Source organism: Solea senegalensis, linkage group LG11 (assembly GCF_019176455.1).
Source record: "Solea senegalensis isolate Sse05_10M linkage group LG11, IFAPA_SoseM_1, whole genome shotgun sequence".
Taxonomy (NCBI): domain Eukaryota; kingdom Metazoa; phylum Chordata; class Actinopteri; order Pleuronectiformes; family Soleidae; genus Solea; species Solea senegalensis.
Genome location: NC_058031.1, coordinates 17,973,813 through 17,991,697, shown reverse-complemented (window position 1 = coordinate 17,991,697; position 17,885 = coordinate 17,973,813). Strand labels below are relative to the sequence as shown.

Sequence of the window (17,885 nt, the reverse complement as noted above, 5' to 3'; positions counted from 1 at the left end):
TGGAGGGGTCATAGTTCAGAGTTTGGCCTTTAGGGAAATTATCATACACCATGACCACATGAATCATCATGGCAGCCAATAACTTGGTGCGTGCAGGGGGGCATTTCCATATGTGCATATTAGTGTGTTTGCTTGTGACTGTATATCTATATATCTATCTATATATCTATCTATATATATATGTGTATATATATATATATATATATATATATACATATATATATAGATATGTGATCAGGAGATGTGATCAGGATATTTCATAAGTCCCTCTGCCAGAAACCCTCGCTCTCACTTATGGGACAAAATGTCTCCCTAATGTCTCACTAAAGCCACTATTCTCCTGCAATATCTCGACTTGTAACCTTAACCTTTTATTATTCCTGGCTGTGTGTTTTGATGCAGGATGTGGTCTCTGACTTATCTGGTTCTTGCTAAATATTCTGCAAATGTCAGACATGTCAGCCAGTTCACACCACACCTGTAGCAGGAGAAGGAAACCTGGGTCCCTCCTTTCATTCTTTGTTCAGTCAGTCGCACGGTGTCGTAATGCCACAGCCAAAACGTAGATTGACGAAGCCTTTGTTTGCCAAGCGGTAACTTTAGTTTGCAACCTGCCCCACTCCCAGCTCCAGAACCCAATGCCTCTCCTAACCAGATCAGCAGCGAGACCTGCATATTTAGAATAATAATACTTCCGAACCACCGCCTTAGTCCAGCCTCATTATTAGAAACACACTTCCTAACAAGCTTCTGGCTTCACTAATATATTATTTCTACCTCCTTTGAACACATGTTTAAAATATCTGCAGAACATAATGCGAACCATAATCCAGCTGCTGTAATGAAATGTGAATAATCTTGAAACCAGATGTATTAGCGATTAATTAATCTCACTTATTACTTTTCATGAGTTCATTTGTTTCTCCACGTGGGCGTAACTTACCCAGACTGTTTTATTTTAAAGCAAGATAAAACAAACAAAGATGTCCCCGCTCCTCTTGGTTTTTAAGTTTTTTGGTCCACACAAAGACACCCATACAATAACACACACACATGCACACACAGCGATGGCTGGCTGCTCATCTTTCAAAGCTGGACATGGGGCAGAGAGAGTAGTTAGGAGGGGTGGGGGTGCTCCTAACTGGTGATGAAAGAAAGACAAGAGAGGTATTATTAACCACCGGGAGGGAAAAACAACTCCACAGAACGAGATGAATTTCATTGAAGCAGAGAGCAGACAGACAGTGAGAGACACAGAGAGAGTGTGTGATTGTGAGCACAGATATCATGCAATTACACTCCCGGCTAAAGTAAACTTATCTTGTCAGTCACCCACAGTCTCAACGTCCTGAGGACTCATTTTGCCAACATATCTGTCTCACATGCCACTGTCCAATAGTTTGCTGCATTTATATATTATTTGTTATATACTATTTATCATTCAGAAGGCTCATTCATAATATTGTATAACTTGAAAGTGTGATATCTATCTAATCCTTCCTCTTGCTCAGAATATAGACTTGGCGTCGTTCCGTAAAAACTACTTCATGGCAGCTGAGAGAAAACCATAATGACAGCAAGGATTATGGGCATAATTTTTATATCCCCTTTACACTGCACATGGAGTTTTAATGAAAACTTTATTTCACCGCAAGGTAAACAAAACTTTTTTTTTTTTACAAAAACAGAATAAACTCACAGTCTGTCTTCCATTCTAGTGAACACAGTTTACACCTGACCCTGAACACCATGGAGTGGACAGTTGACACTTGAAAGAAACCATTCTGATTCTTTAATCCCAGATCATTCATCACTCTTAATCCCTTAAAACCCCTCTCTCTCGCCTCAGTCGATGCAGTAGCAGCTAAATGGTACAACACCACATTTCGCAGCATAACATGGGGTTCAGCTCTCTGATAAGATCAGTGCTGTCAGTGAAACTGTCCTGGTAGCACGTGATGAATCATAAATGTGTGCTTACAAAAGCATTTACTTTTCCATCTGGTTCATCATTTACGTTTACATTTAAACAGACACTTTTATCCAAAGCCACTTATAAAAGAGGAATAAGCTACATAGAAGTCGTCTTGGAAAGAACTCCACTGGACTGATAGAGGGTGAGAGTGCAGAGGTGGATCCAAGTGCAGAAGGAGGGGGTAGAGGGTAAGGTAAGAGCTAGGACAGAAGATGCTCTTGGAAGAGCTGGGTTTTCAAGAGATGACAGACAGGGACGACCCTGTTCTGGTAGCGCTCGTTCATTCCACCCAGGTAACTACACTAAATGATTGTTTTTCTTTCTACTTTATTTTGGCAAACCAGTCGCTCAGTCTGCACCTTGTGCTGCTCAAGCAGGAATCTATCATTTCTTAGTCACTGCTGGTATGAAATATATATATATATATATATATATATATATATATATATATATATATATATATATATATATATACACACATATATATATATACACACACACACATATATATATATACACACACACACATATATATATATATATATATATACATATATACATGTATATATATATGTACATATAAAATAGTGTATGATGTGCTTCCCATTTTCATCCTGATCCATGGCTTGTTTAAAGCATGCAACGCAAACGATAACTAATTGCATATTTGTCTGTGGTTTTTGCTTATAGAATACACTCTAGTTTTACAGGTTGATGGCTTTTTCTCCTGCTGCTTTATTCTAAAATTTCCACAAAAGACACTTTTTCACTTGTTTTTTGAAATGTTAAAATCACAAAAGCATTGTGATTACTATGCAGTACACATACAACATTTAAAAAAAAGAAAGGAGCCAGCGTTGCGTCATAATAAGAAACCTGTGTTTTTTACGGCACAGCACCATAGACTATAAAGTGGAAGTAGTTTTACGATTTGCTGTTTGAAATGAATGGAAGTAAGAAAACCTTCAATAACCAGTACAGGGGATGACTCTGCAGTTTGAATGTCAGTTTTGTAAATTATGTTTCCGTTTAGAAGAAAAACAGTAATGCTTAAAACAGTTAAGCATTAGACATATGCAATATGAGTGGACACCAGTGTGATTAACATAACTTCATTAAATAGGCTGCATGTGTGAATTTCTTGTTGTCTTAAAATCTCAACTCAAATTACAAGTCTTGAGGCTTAAACACAAGACTTCAGGTTCTCATAGGTGACATCATGAATGGTTGCCACTTGCACAACACAAGCTCTGGATAAAGTACATCTTGCATCCTTAATGCATTTTTTATCACAGTGACCAAATATTAATAACACCTCAATAGAATTGACAGGGACATCAAAGTTGTCTGTTGCCTCTTTAAACAGACATTATTAATGAACTATTAAAACAAATGGCATTTTATTGCTACTATCTTTATTCCACTTGTGCAGAAGGATGACTGTTGAATCAGAAGAAGAGTCTGAGACAGAGGCAGACACTGTCTTTCTCTTTTTCTGAATGCTTTTAAGTTTGTGCCTGTGAAAATTGTTGACCTCATTATTTTCCTGAAGGCAAATAGTTTTGATTTAATGATCTCATGGCCTCAACACAACATAGTGCAGTGAATGTTGTACATGTATAACATAGTGAGTGTTTTGCCAGAGTGTATTTCTTTGTGTTTTATCAGCGTTTATGCATGTGTCTGTCATCAGGGAGCCACGTCCCTGTGTGTGTTCTGTGTCTCTTTATGTTACTGGCTGTGGTCTCCAACTGTCGCATTATCCAAACTATCCACGGGAGGGAATCCTGGACAAAAGAATCGAGTAAAGTAGAGGGACAGAAGCGGAAGTCGCAGAGAACAAAGACAGAATGAGACCGGTGAAAAAAACAACAGAAAATAAATATATTGAGGATTGGATGTAGTTTAGCAACATGCAAGTTCCCACATTTTTTTTTATGACATTACTATGAGCTACAACAAATTGACCTTTGGTCCTTTTGAGTAATCTATTAAAGAATATTTCCACCTCAGAGTTTCAGGAACTATAGTACCAGGAACTGAATGGATTATCCAAATGTGTGAGGATGTGTGAATGACCTTCTGCCACAGCTATGTCACAGTGAGATATGCAGAGTTTCTGCATTAGGTATTTAGAAAGTGTGAAAGAGCCAAGACAATGAGAGAGAGAGAGCGAGGGAAAGAGCGGCATAGTTGCTGCAGCAGGGCTTTTAATATGCTGTGATTTTATGAGCTATTGTAAAGACTGGTCAGCAATCATAACCAGGTATGTGTCAGTGTTTTAAAATGAAATAGGTCGGTTAAATGGTTCCTTGTTCCTGCAGTGGAGGAGACACACCTTCATGGTCTCATGGATGTCATACAATCACATGACTTTCCCTCCAAAGGTTGTTGAGGAAATCGGCATGGAGGGATATGGACATGGTTATAATAGTTTGGGATTTTTCATTAGTTTAGTTTTTTTATTAATTTTAGTGTTAGTTTTAGTTTTTTGTAATATGGAGAATTTGCCAGGTGCAAGATTCAAAAAGTCATAACAAGTATTGTGTCATAAAACCCCAGCAAAAGATTTCAAAATGTATTAGAACAGAGGAAATAAAAGATCAAATAAAACAGTCTACAAATAAGAAGTTTGAAATGCAAAACGTGCATAATTACTGTTGAGGTTGGATGCAGTTAGTGTGAAAGGTAAAAATCAAACAGCCAACAGAATAAAGATGAACATGAACATAAAATAAATAATAATAAATAACTCTCAGGAGAAACATCACATTGTTTGTGAGTCAGGAGTCTCAGAAGCTCAACCTGAGGAAAAATATGAGCAAAATTAAAAAAAACCACTAAACCCCTAGACGAAGGGTTCACTCAACCTAATTAACTTGCATAGCCTTGTGTCCCATATTGTGAACAAAAACAAGTTCAAAACGTTTTATTATTTATGAATACTCTAATGCAACCTTTCAAAAGTGTCGGCAGAGAAAACTAAATACACTTCATATGAACCCAAAAGGATTATGTATGAAATAAATAAAATAAATAAAAAGACAAAAACTAAGCACATTACTGACTGACATACTGATGGTGCCTTCTCTACATCAGTGTTGTTTAGTCCTTCAGAAGTGGCTGAATCAGACGACAAAATGCTCCATCTCAGGTTGAGGCCGTTCTGCGCACACACAAATGCACACATGCACAACCTCTTAACTTCTCCTCCTGCTGTTTCCTGAAACATTATGGAGCAGGGCCATGTATTTGTATATGTTTCTGCACTGACGTCTGATCTTTGTTTGATCCTTGTTTGTGTATTTTCCACTGAAATGTTTGATGCACGTACTCCAGTGCCACCATGCCATCAGTCTGTAAATGTGCTGATGCTTTACACATGTTTCTGCATCTGGACTTCAGTAACAGATACTCAAACATGGTATCACAGACGTGGACACACACGTTAACACGGTTACAATTTGTCTTTCTCGCCTACTCAATCCTGCAAACACACCAGGATCCTCTCTGTAATCGATGGAGAGTCTTAAAGATGTGGCACAGATGAAGTCAGTAAAATCCTGAGTTCTGCCGCATTAGTTCTGACAGTTCTCTTTTTCTAAGGTCTCTCATAAATCCAATATGTGGACACGCAGTATAAAATGACTCATTTATGGTTGGGAGGCAGAGAACAGATAGAGGAAATATGAGGACAAAGGGAGTAGGAAGAAGTGAGTCAGGTTGTGAGGGTAATTAAGGTTCAATGAACTGCACGGGTAATGAAAAAACATGGAGGAGAGCGGTGAACAGGTGCTCACCATGTGTACCCAGTGTAAAGGCACTAAAGTCATTCACTCACACACACACAGAATCTCTGCCTCGCTCTCCCACGCACACATTCTTGGACGAAACACAGTACAGGTCTGATGCAGGGTCATATGTGTGTGTGTGTGTGTGTCAAGTTGTATATTTGCATTGTGTGTATGTGGATCTCATGAGTGGCGATGCATGACAGGGTGAGACTGAGGAGGCACTAAATTCCAACATTTCTATGGGGAGTCTTCTCAGTTATTTACCTTCCTTGCTCTGTATTTCTAAGTTAACAAATATTGTTGTATATGTGCTAAAAGTGACTTTCAAAAATTCACACCACTTTTTCAAACATTGTTTGTGTGACAAAATGTTGCAGTTATTTTCAGAAGGAGCTGCTTTACAAACTCTCCTCCCCCTTGACTTAAAAAGAAACTGAAAGTGTCATCACACACTTCTATCTGCGAAAAAAAAAACCCTGTGAAATCATGAGTGGAGATTGTGGCTTCATCTGCACCGTCTGGTAAGATTGAGCGACTCAATAATGTCCTGATTCGTCTTCAGCAGCTTTAATGTACGTCATGTTCGCCTGAATTGTTCTAACTATAAGTATGTGCCTCTCCAGATATAGTCGTTCTTTCTAAATTAGGAGCTGTGGCCGAGGATCCTCAACAGCCTCAACACTCAGCTTCACATGAGAGAAAAACCAAGGTGCCTGACGGACAAGTCATGGCCACATCAACTGAGGAGTAAGTGCAAAGTGCAATATTACACTGTAAAAGTAATAGGTCTGTTTTTATATTAAAGTGTGATTATATGAGGTACTGACTTCTTCATCCTCATCCCTGCTGGGGGAAATAAGGTTACAGTCAGGGACTCAAGGACAATATTTTTAATCACAGTAATAAGAAAAATAATGCCTTTAATCTTACACATGGAGGCAGACATGGCTCAACAACTGTCATGATGTAAAATTCCCAATTGGACTTTTTAGTGTGGAGAGTGAGTGGTTTAGAAAGTGAGGCTAACTTCAGTTACCATTCTGTACAAGAGTGAGATAAAATTGTAAACATACTGTTAGGCTAAGAGTTATATGGTGAGCCGTCTGTTAATTGGTTAAAAAGTTGTTGTTTTTTTATGTCCCTGCTGACAACTATGCTTGCAGTGAATGTCTTAGGCTGGATTTCAGTGCTGGAAGTGTGCTGGCATCGCCAACAGCAAAGACTGTGCTCTACTATGTGCTAGTGCTTCAGTTAGAGAGTTAGAGACATTTCCTTTTGTATTCTACAAGACTAACATAAGTCACTACTTCACAGCAGTCTTAAAACAATAAAAAAATATTTCTACGTTGAATATAGGTCTTTGACATGAGCAATATTTCATAATTTCAATGCTCAATAAAAAGTTATTAAAAATTAAAAATTATTAACTGAATGATTATCTTTTGTTTACAGCGAGTTTGTGACAGAAAGGCCAGACTCTCCTATAAACAGCGGTGTTTCTTTAAAAAGTGACAGATCCATGGGCAAGCTCGTCAACTTCACTCATGATGAACCAAGGTAAAATAATATTGGTAATACTGGCTCCTGGATATGATAAGATATGGAGGCAAGGGCAAAACAGTCTGGGAATAAAAAGCACATTAAAGCTCAAATTGTTGAATGTGTTTAAAATGTTAAGGTTTGACACAGAGAGTGAGAGAGAATGGTTGTTGGACTGGTGACCTTCCCATGGTGCAACCTGATTTGGCTTTTGCCTTGTCAGGTGGGCTCCAGTCCCCTGTGTGGATAAAATGGTACAAAATGAATGAATGAACAGCACTTGGAAATAAGAAGATTTGGAGATTAAGGCAAAACAGCCTAAAGAAAAGTAGCAAAATAAAACGCTAAAATAAAGTTGAATATCCGGTCGTTTTAAAGCTTTGACATTGTACAAAACTTTAAACAATTTTTGTATTTACAGCGAGTTTGTGACAGAAAGGCCAGACTCTCCTATAAACAGCGGTGTTTCTTTAAAAAGTGACCGATCCATGGGCAAGCTCATCAACTTCACTCATGATGAACAAAGGTAAAATACAGTAATTCTGATCATATTGGAACTTGGAGAGAATTGGATTTGGTGATAAAGGCAAAACAGTCTGAACAAAAGTAGCACATTAAAAGACTAACATACAGCTGAATATGTAAAGCTTTTACAATGAACAAAACTTTAAACATTTTTTGTATTTACAGCCAGTCTGTGACAGAAAGGCCAGACTCTCCTATAAACAGCGGTGTTTCTTTAAAAAGTGACAGATCCATGGGCAAGCTCGTCAACTTCACTAATAATGAACCCAGGTAAGCAGTGTTGCCAACTCCTCTGTAAGGAAAGTAGCTACTGGCTGTCCTAAAAGTCACTAGTCACTAGGAGTCACAAAATTACGTCATCGCCTAAAGCTCAAATTGTTGAATGTGTTTAAAATGTTAAGGTTTGACACAGAGAGTGAGAGAGAATGGTTGTTGGACTGGTGACCTGCCCATGGTGCAACCTGATTTGGCTTTTGCCTTGTCAGGTGGGCTCCAGTCGCCTGTGTGGATAAAATGGTACAAAATGAATGAATGAACAGCACTTGGAAATAAAAAGATTTGGAGATTAAGGCAAAACAGCCTAAACAAAAGTAGCAAAATAAAACGCTAAAATAAAGTTGAATATCCGGTCGTTTTAAAGCTTTGACATTGTACAAAACTTAAAACAATTTTTGTATTTACAGCGAGTTTGTGACAGAAAGGCCAGACTCTCCTATAAACAGCGGTGTTTCTTTAAAAAGTGACCGATCCATGGGCAAGCTCATCAACTTCACTCATGATGAACAAAGGTAAAATACAGTAATTCTGATCATATTGGAACTTGGAAGAATTGGATTTGGTGATAAAGGCAAAACAGTCTGAACAAAAGTAGCACATTAAAAGACTAACATACAGCTGAATATGTAAAGCTTTTACAATGAACAAAACTTTAAACAATTTTTGTATTTACAGCCAGTCTGTGACAGAAAGGCCAGACTCTCCTATAAACAGCGGTGTTTCTTTAAAAAGTGACAGATCCATGGGCAAGCTCATCAACTTCACTCATGATGAACAAAGGTAAAATACAGTAATTCTGATCATATTGGAACTTGGAGAGAATTGGATTTGGTGATAAAGGCAAAACAGTCTGAACAAAAGTAGCACATTAAAAGACTAAAATACAGCTGAATATGTAAAGCTTTGACAATGAACAAAACTTTAAACATTTTTTGTATTTACAGCCAGTCTGTGACAGAAAGGCCAGACTCTCCTATAAACAGCGGTGTTTCTTTAAAAAGTGACAGATCCATGGGCAAGCTCGTCAACTTCACTAATAATGAACCCAGGTAAGCAGTGTTGCCAACTCCTCTGTAAGGAAAGTAGCTACTGGCTGTCCTAAAAGTCACTAGTCACTAGGAGTCACAAAATTACGTCATCGCCTAAAGCTCAAATTGTTGAATGTGTTTAAAATGTTAAGGTTTGACACAGAGAGTGAGAGAGAATGGTTGTTGGACTGGTGACCTGCCCATGGTGCAACCTGATTTGGCTTTTGCCTTGTCAGGTGGGCTCCAGTCGCCTGTGTGGATAAAATGGTACAAAATGAATGAATGAACAACACTTGGAAATAAAAAGATTTGGAGATTAAGGCAAAACAGCCTAAACAAAAGTAGCAAAATAAAACGCTAAAATAAAGTTGAATATCCGGTCGTTTTAAAGCTTTGACATTGTACAAAACTTAAAACAATTTTGTATTTACAGCCAGTTTGTGACAGAAAGGCCAGACTCTCCTATAAACAGCGGTGTTTCTTTAAAAAGTGACCGATCCATGGGCAAGCTCATCAACTTCACTCATGATGAACAAAGGTAAAATACAGTAATTCTGATCATATTGGAACTTGGAGAGAATTGGATTTGGTGATAAAGGCAAAACAGTCTGAACAAAAGTAGCACATTAAAAGACTAACATACAGCTGAATATGTAAAGCTTTTACAATGAACAAAACTTTAAACATTTTTTGTATTTACAGCCAGTCTGTGACAGAAAGGCCAGACTCTCCTATAAACAGCGGTGTTTCTTTAAAAAGTGACCGATCCATGGGCAAGCTCATCAACTTCACTAATAATGAACCCAGGTAAGCAGTGTTGCCAACTCCTCTGTAAGGAAAGTAGCTACTGGCTGTCCTAAAAGTCACTAGGAGTCACAAAATTACGTCATCGCCTAAGTTGCATAATTGACAATGTGTATGTAATTGTAAACGACAGGGGAAGCAGGGGAATAATGTTGTGGGAGCAACAAGAAGTGAGCAAATAACACCCTAAATATGCTTAGAACTACCAACGAATTTGTCACAATTCCAACTCATTTATCTGCGTTTGGGACTGGCAAACAGGGCTCGGGGCCCCCGGTATGGAAGTAAATTTGTGCCATCTGAGTTTGAATTTGAATTTCTAACACTGAATTTTTTTGCATCAAAATTAGACTTTGAATTTTAAAAACCATCAAATTTCAAGCACTGATTTTTTTTCAACGTTAAAATAAATTCAGTGTACAAAAATTCAGTGTTCAGGTGTCTCTTTTACTATTGTGGTCAATGGGAAATTGCTTGGTGTTGGATGAATTGAGACAGGGATCGATTGCTTCTCCCTTGTGTCTCGTATGTTGACGCTGGCTCTCTTGACTGAATTTTTTGAGGTTGAATTTTTTTTACACAGATATTTTTGTGACTGAGCTTTGATGGGGAGGTGGAGGATGTGCAATACAGTAGAAGTCAAAAGAGTAGTTTTCCTGACTGAACATTGACTGCAACTGTATTTCCACAATCTGTGTCTCCAAACTGGCCTAACAGAAAAGGATCAGGGTCTTCTGCAGCCAGCAGTGCTTCTATGGCAAGTGACAGGTCTATGGGCAAACCTATCAACAAAGATGACCAACCAAGGTAAGACATGAGTGCACATTTTAATAATTTCAATGCTCTTGTCCAAGTCATCAGTGTTTAATGCTGGGACTAAATCAGGACTAAATCCAGACTTTATCAATAGAACACTGGTGAAATATGTTATAAATACATTTTACGGTTTGATTATAAAGTAATTTTCTACAATATTTATGTCTGAACCCATTTGAGAAACAGAGACCAGTCTCTCCCACAAACAGAGATACAGTACATCCTATAAAAGCAAAATGTTATCTTCAAAATAAAAAAAATAAAAAGCTAAGGTTAGACAAACATGCATGTCACAGTAAATATTGATTAGGATTGTCATCTTGTTTGGTTGATGGTGCTGTTTTACAATAAATGCGTGATTTTGTGTCACACAAACATCTAAACAACATGAGTGGGAACTGCTTTCTCTCTGCTGAAGTTATAATGTTTTGTCTGCGCTTAAGTTCTTTCCAGTCACGTTGTCAAATGAGAACGGATGACCCTCTCAACTTCAACTCTAACCCTGAAGAATATGGTACCAAAACATACACTTTTCAACATTCTATATTCATAGTCAGTCTCTGGGTTTAGCTAGCATTGTGTGCTAGTTTGCATTATATTGAGTCCAAAATAACTAGTGTTATTTATAGTGTCCCTATATCTCTATTGTCTTTTTTCTCATTAGAAACAAATGACCAACACAACACACTGACACCACTCCTGAAGAAGAGAATCCTCAGAATGTATGGGGATGAGAGTAAAACAAAATCCAACACAGACCTCTTTGAGATCAAAGCTGACAAAAACAAGAATAAGCAACTGAAAAACTACAACGAAATATTTGAACTGAGAAATGAAATGCGAACAGTGCTGACAAAGGGTGTAGATGGAATAGGCAAAACATTCAAGACAAAGCAGATGATGGTTGACTGGGCAAAAGGAAAATCCAACAAACACATTGACTTGATAGTGACATTGCATTTCAGTGACCTAAATTCAAGAAGAAACAAGGTTCAAAGCATGGAAGATCTCCTTAATATTTTTTTTGACATTGAACAACATACAGTTCCAATCCATCATGCATTTAAAATAGCCTTTGTCCTCGACGGCCTGGAGAAATGTGAACTTGACCTTGACTTTAAAAAAGAGGACCTGACTGACATAAAAGAGCAGGCCTCGATCGATGTGCTGCTAACAAGCCTCATCAAGGGGAAGCTGCTTCCCTCTGCCCGACTCTGGATCATCACTCAACCTTCAGGAGTGGACAAGATTCCACCTGAGTATATTCACAAAGTGACTGAATGTCGAGGTAAGAAACTTAACACTTCCATAGCTAATAATATATTGGCATTCATGTCATACTGTTTTTTCTTGACAAATGTTATTTTAAACAGAAAACACTACAAAAGTTTCTTAATATGCTGAATTCTTCTGTTCATTCAGAGACCTCAGAGCGCAGAAAGCAGCTGATATCAAAACTACGGGAAAGATATTCTAGAGAAAATGCTCAAACTAGAGATGAAACCCATCCAAACCAAGAAAATATCGAACACATTATTAGAGAAAACAGTGCTGGTGAGGTTGAAGACAAAAATGGAAAGACACTGCCAAGGTCAGTGACAAGAGTGAATAAGATACCTGATATCTTCAATGATGAAAAAAAGAAGAAAATCAAGAAGGTGTTGACAATCAAACAACTGGATATTGGCAAAACCTTCTATGTGGAGAAATTCATTGAAGAGTGGACTAAAGAAAAATCTTGGTTCGATTTTGGTTTAAAATATTTTAAAGATGATGAAATTCTATTTGCACTGAACCTCAGTCAACTTAATTCCATAAAAGACAAAACACTCAGCTTGAGGGAACTTATTAATCATTTCTTTAAGGAAACCAAAGAGTCGGTAATATCTGACTATGAAAGTTTCAAAGTTATATTTCTCTTGGATGGACTGGACTCCTGTCAACTTCCTCTCAACTTTAAGAGTGACATGATTGAAGATGTCACAAAACGAGCACCTGTGGGTGTGCTCCTGACAAACCTCATCCAAGGAAACCTGTTCCCTTCTGCCAAACTCTGGTTAATCTCTGGACCTTCATCTCTGAAAGGTCTGCCTGATGGCATATTTGACAGGACAACAGAAATACGAGGTAAACACATGAGAGTAGAAGTATGGGCACATTCACATCCCAGCATTTCACAAGTGCAACTGAGCTATGTTGAATTGATTTAATAACACTTTTATAACACAGTTTTCAACATGGGACACTAAATGTTAATGTGCTTCATAATGTGTCAATCAATTGATTTAATAGGTGACCACTACCTTTACTTGTGTTACGCTTTAGTGCTACACTATTGCATCACAACAGAAATTCTTTATTTATTCATGTCAGTCATCTTTTACAGAGAAGCCTGATGTCGCAAGTCAAAGGAAACTTAAATCCCAGCTGAAGGAGAAATATACCTGGGTAGGAGAGGGGATTGATCAGCAGAAAACGTCTGCTCTTCTGAATAATATCTACACACCTCTGTACATCATAACAGGAGAGAGGGGAGAGGTCAATGTTCAACATGAAACCAGACAAGTTCAAGAGGCAAAATTCAAACCAGTGAAAGAAGAAATCAACATTGAATGTCATGAAATCTTCAAACCTGCATGTGGTGAAAATATACCAATTAGAACTGCTCTAACATTAGGAGTGGCAGGGATTGGAAAATCATTTGCATCAATGAAGTTCATCCTGGACTGGGCTGAAGGTGGTGTTAATAATAACATCAACTTCATATTTCCACTTCCTTTCCGGGAGCTGAATCTGATGAAAGGTGGAGAATACAGTTTTGAGGAACTCATTCATCAGTTCTTTCCCATTATGAAGACATCAGAAATAACCAACTATGACAAGTACCAAATTCTGATTGTCCTGGATGGTCTTGATGAATGTCGCTGTGATCTAAACTTCAGTGAAAGTATTCATTTAGCAGATGTGAAAAAAGAAAGCACAGTGAATGTGCTGCTGGCAAACCTTATCAAAGGCAACTTGCTTCCTAAAGCCCAAATCTGGATCACCTCCCGACCAGCCGCATCCAATAATATCCCTGCTGATAAAGTTCAGCGGGTTACAGAGGTGCGAGGATTTAATGATGAACACAAGCAGGAGTACTTCAAGAAGAGATTCGATAAAGATTTCGAGGGAATCTTTTCACATATCAAGACATCCAGGAGCCTTTTCATCATGTGTCACATCCCAGTCTTTTGTTGGATCACTGCAAAGGTTCTGGAGGACTGTGTGCAACGACACCCAGAAGAGGAGATGCCCAAGACTTTGACTGACATGTACATACGCTTTCTCTTGCTGCAATGCAGACAGGCTAATGTGAAGTATGAAAAAGACAAGACAGATTCTTGCTGGAACGAAAGAAACAAGGAAACAATCCTATCTTTGGCACAACTCGCCTTTGAAGAGACAGAGAAAGGAAACTTTCTCTTCACGCAAGAAGACCTGCCAGGTCACGTTGACGTAAAGTCTGCGATCTTCTCTGGGTTATTTACTCAGGTCAAACGAGAGTGTAGTGTGCTGCAGAAGGACTTTTTCTGTTTTGTCCATCTGAGCATTCAAGAGTTCCTGGCAGCTCTTCATGTGTTTTATACATTCAAAAACAGTGGTGAAAATCTGCTATCGAAGCAAGCTTCAGCAGATGCAGCCTTTTCTGCGTCAGACTTCTACAAGACAGCAGTGGACAAGGCTTTAGACAGTCAAAATGGAGACTGGGATCTGTTCCTTCGCTTCCTGCTTGGTCTTTCTCAGGAGAACAATCAAGACTTACTGTACGGGTTGCTAGAAAAGTCCAAAAACAACGAGACAAATGAGGAAATAATTGATTACATCAAAGGGAAGATCAGTGAAGAAATCAAGGATTCAGATAAAAACCTCAACCTTTTCCACTGTTTGATTGAGCTGAACGATCACTCTCTCGTAAATGAAGTTAGGAAGTACCTGCAATCAGAAACACTGCCATTTGAAAAGTTCTCTGCCTCCCAGTGGTCAGCTCTGAATTTTGTTCTGCTGATGTCAGATGAGAATCTTGATGTGTTTGATCTGAAGAAGTACCAGAAATCAGAGAAGGTTCTTCTGGAAATGTTGCCAGTCGTCAAAGTAGCTAAAACAGCTTTGTAAGTAGCCTACTTTAAAAAGTACTCTTCTTGCATATTTGATTTCAACTTGCAATGTAAAACAAAATAGAATTATTTCAGAATTATGGAAACCAAAACTTTTAAAGGATTATCTTTCTTGAGGTCGTATCAGGCTCCTCTTTAATCAGACACGTAAGTTGCACTTACACAGTTGTTTGATGGGTTGATTCCCATTCAGTGCACAAGTTTCACAAACAGCATGTAAATCGCTGGAATCAAATGTTTCATATCGATGAGACCGGATATGGTTCTGTTGGTTAGTTCAGTTTAGTTGATGAGAAAACAACAAGATCATACTGTCTCAGGCACAGTCAACTAACCTGCATATTGTTAGAATTAGCACCTGCCAAACAGTAACCAACTAAAACGGTTTCTCTTCACAGGTTGAGTTGGTGCGAGCTCTCTGAGGAGTCTTGTAAAGGTCTAACATCCTCAGTGCTCAGTTCTTCATCCTCTAATCTCACAAAGCTGGATCTGAATCATAATGATCTGCTGGATTCAGGTGTGGAGCTGCTTGCTAAAGGCCTGGGGAGTTTGCATTGCCTACTAGAGACTGTTAAGTAAGTGTATACTGAAGTTACTATATGATTCATGGTGAGTGGTAGAGACCACACACGTTTACATTGATGTTTGAATGTACGTCTGTTTTGCTCTTGAGTGAATGTTGAAGAAACTTTTCATTTTAATTTCTTTATAAATCTTTAGGAAAAACATACTTATGCATACTGTTTATTTTACAAATATGTGGCAAAACATTTGTCAGCAATTAAATATCTTCTATCATGTTATGAATTGCTATTTAATTAACCAGTACATATGCTTAGTAGTAGAATTTAGGAGGATGTGGAAATCAGAAATAATAACATGTAAAATGTGTTTGTGTGTGTGTGTGTGTGTGTAGTCTAGCAGGTTGTCAGGTGACAGAGAAAGGCTGCTCTGCTATAGCCTCAGCTCTAAATTCCAACATACATTCCCATCTGAAGCAACTGGATCTCAGTTATAATCATCCAGGTGACAACGGGTCAAAGATGCTGACTGATATAAAAGATGATCCAAAAAAGAAACTGAACACTCTGTGGTACGTTACAATTGCACTGTGTGTTTGTGTGTGTCACTGGTTCTACTGCTTATATTGACCCTGTATCAACAGTATTGTAGATGGAAAGCAGGATCACTACATTCATTTCAGGTTAAAAGCACTAGTTCTCCATACGCTAAGTTAAATTTTTATACGTACCTGTTGCTTTACAACAGAACAAGATCAACCTTAAAAGATATTGATTGTTTTCAGTGGCTTTTGTTGTCATTTTGATCAACTGTTTAATTGTCTTCATTTTGTGCAGTTTGGATCATGGTGGAATACATCGGTTAAAGCCAGGACTGAAAAAATGTAAGTTATTGTATATTAATATGAGTCTGACATATATATGTATGTATGTATGTGTATATATATATATATATATATATATATATATATATATATATATATATATATATATATATATATATATATATGAATATATATATATACATATATATATACATATATATATATTCAGTTGCAAAACAAATCAATGCTTAATGTTTTTCTTTAAATCTATGCAGTCTACTACTTGCACAAGAACTACTCAACTCACTGACTTGTACGTGTTGTTTGTCTCTCTGTTAGATGGTGTAGATTTGGTGTTTGATATAAACACAGCAAACCGGAGGCTTTCTGTACTGGGCAAGAACGTAAAAACTTCAGAAGATGTGTGGGAGAGGGATAGTGGCACCTTGAAGCAGGACAAAAGTAAATGGACTAACATGTTTTGTGACGGATCTGAAATGCTAAACAAAGGCTTAACCGGCCTTTGCTACTGGGAGGTGGAGTGGGCAGGAAGGGTGGGCATTGCAGTGGCATATGAAAAAGTGGGCAGACAATTGGACAAAAGGGGTGGCCTAGGGTGCAACGACATATCATGGAGTCTGGATTGCTCAGCGACTGGATACACTGCCAAGAGTGGAAACAAAACTGTTCCTATTCAATCTGAGGTTTGCCAGAAAATAGCAGTGTTTCTGGATTGGGACGGTGGTCGTCTGAGTTATTACAGTGTTACACCAGCAAAGCTGAGCCACATCCACACCTTTTATGCCAAATTCACAAAACCACTATTCCCAGGCTTCTGGTTTAAGAAGGGCTCTGTGACTTTGTGCAACATAGAGTGAACTCCTGAATGTGGCGGGAAAAGGTAATTGTACTTGATGATAGCTACGCAAAAGCAGAACTGCATCATTTCAATACAACGATATGTGAGATGAATTGGTCATGCTGTTCTTCCTGGGTAAGCTCTTCAGTGGTACTGACACTGAGGTGATGAGTAAATTAAAACTGTGATGCACAAGTTGTTTACAACTATTTACACTGGGAGCCTTTCATTTTTACATGTGTACATAATTATTGTATTCACAGTATTAAAGTAATTTAAAGCTGCCAGAGGCAGTTTTAAGCTAACCCATTGATGGTCATAAAAGTAACATGTAGAATACAGTACATTTAAAATGTACTGATGAATGACGTTAATGCCTTATGCTGTTTTCATATAATCACAAATATCATTCATTTATGTGAATAAAAAGACGTTTGCCTTCACTACTATTACCAAAGTGTATTTTCTTTAATATACTTTGTGTTTTGTCAGCTATTTCATTCTAATTCTTTTAGCTGTAACGTTGTGGCTCATAATTATAGTGTGTTCCAGTGTTCCAACTATCAGTCAACCAACCACTCTTCATTTATATGGCACTTTTCACACAGATGAAATGTAACACATAAAAACATGATGTCACACCTGAGTGAAGCACATATCTTCACTAAATAAAACTCAGTACAGTGCATGGATGTGGAAAAGTGTTTACATGATATAATGTATAAACACAGTATTTGTTTCATATAATCATGCACTGGTGAGTTGAT

The 17,885-nt window shown here is 37.9% G+C and overlaps 1 protein-coding gene across 3 annotated transcripts; it reads left to right on the top strand.

Annotated features, from left to right (window-relative positions):
* Window positions 1–6,225: 6,225 nt before the first annotated feature.
* On the top strand, window positions 6,226–17,570 carry LOC122777797. Of its 3 annotated transcripts, XM_044039279.1 has the most exons (19): window positions 6,226–6,290; window positions 6,393–6,516; window positions 7,222–7,326; window positions 7,730–7,834; window positions 7,999–8,103; window positions 8,517–8,621; window positions 8,785–8,889; window positions 9,054–9,158; window positions 9,571–9,675; window positions 9,840–9,944; window positions 10,659–10,748; window positions 11,201–11,271; window positions 11,422–12,045; window positions 12,180–12,884; window positions 13,144–14,908; window positions 15,313–15,489; window positions 15,831–16,007; window positions 16,273–16,319; window positions 16,599–17,570. In XM_044039279.1, the coding sequence occupies exons 2-19, from the start codon at window positions 6,497–6,499 to the stop codon at window positions 17,135–17,137; spliced, it is 5,055 nt and encodes a 1,684-aa protein (XP_043895214.1). In that variant the 5' UTR covers window positions 6,226–6,290; window positions 6,393–6,496; the 3' UTR covers window positions 17,138–17,570. The 3 variants fall into 3 exon arrangements, with proteins under 3 accessions (XP_043895214.1, XP_043895215.1, XP_043895217.1); XM_044039280.1 differs by lacking the exon at window positions 9,054–9,158; XM_044039282.1 differs by lacking the exons at window positions 8,517–8,621; window positions 8,785–8,889; window positions 9,054–9,158; window positions 9,571–9,675; window positions 9,840–9,944.
* The last annotated feature ends 315 nt before the right edge of the window (window positions 17,571–17,885 follow it).

Excerpts from the sequence above, each read along its gene's own strand:
- LOC122777797 (XM_044039279.1), top strand. The coding sequence starts at position 6,497 with ATGGCCACATCAACTGAGGA. Across the intron at positions 14,909-15,312 it reads AAAGTAGCTAAAACAGCTTT|GTTGAGTTGGTGCGAGCTCT; the intron begins GTAAGTAGCCTA and ends TTCTCTTCACAG. Across the intron at positions 15,490-15,830 it reads TGCCTACTAGAGACTGTTAA|TCTAGCAGGTTGTCAGGTGA; the intron begins GTAAGTGTATAC and ends GTGTGTGTGTAG.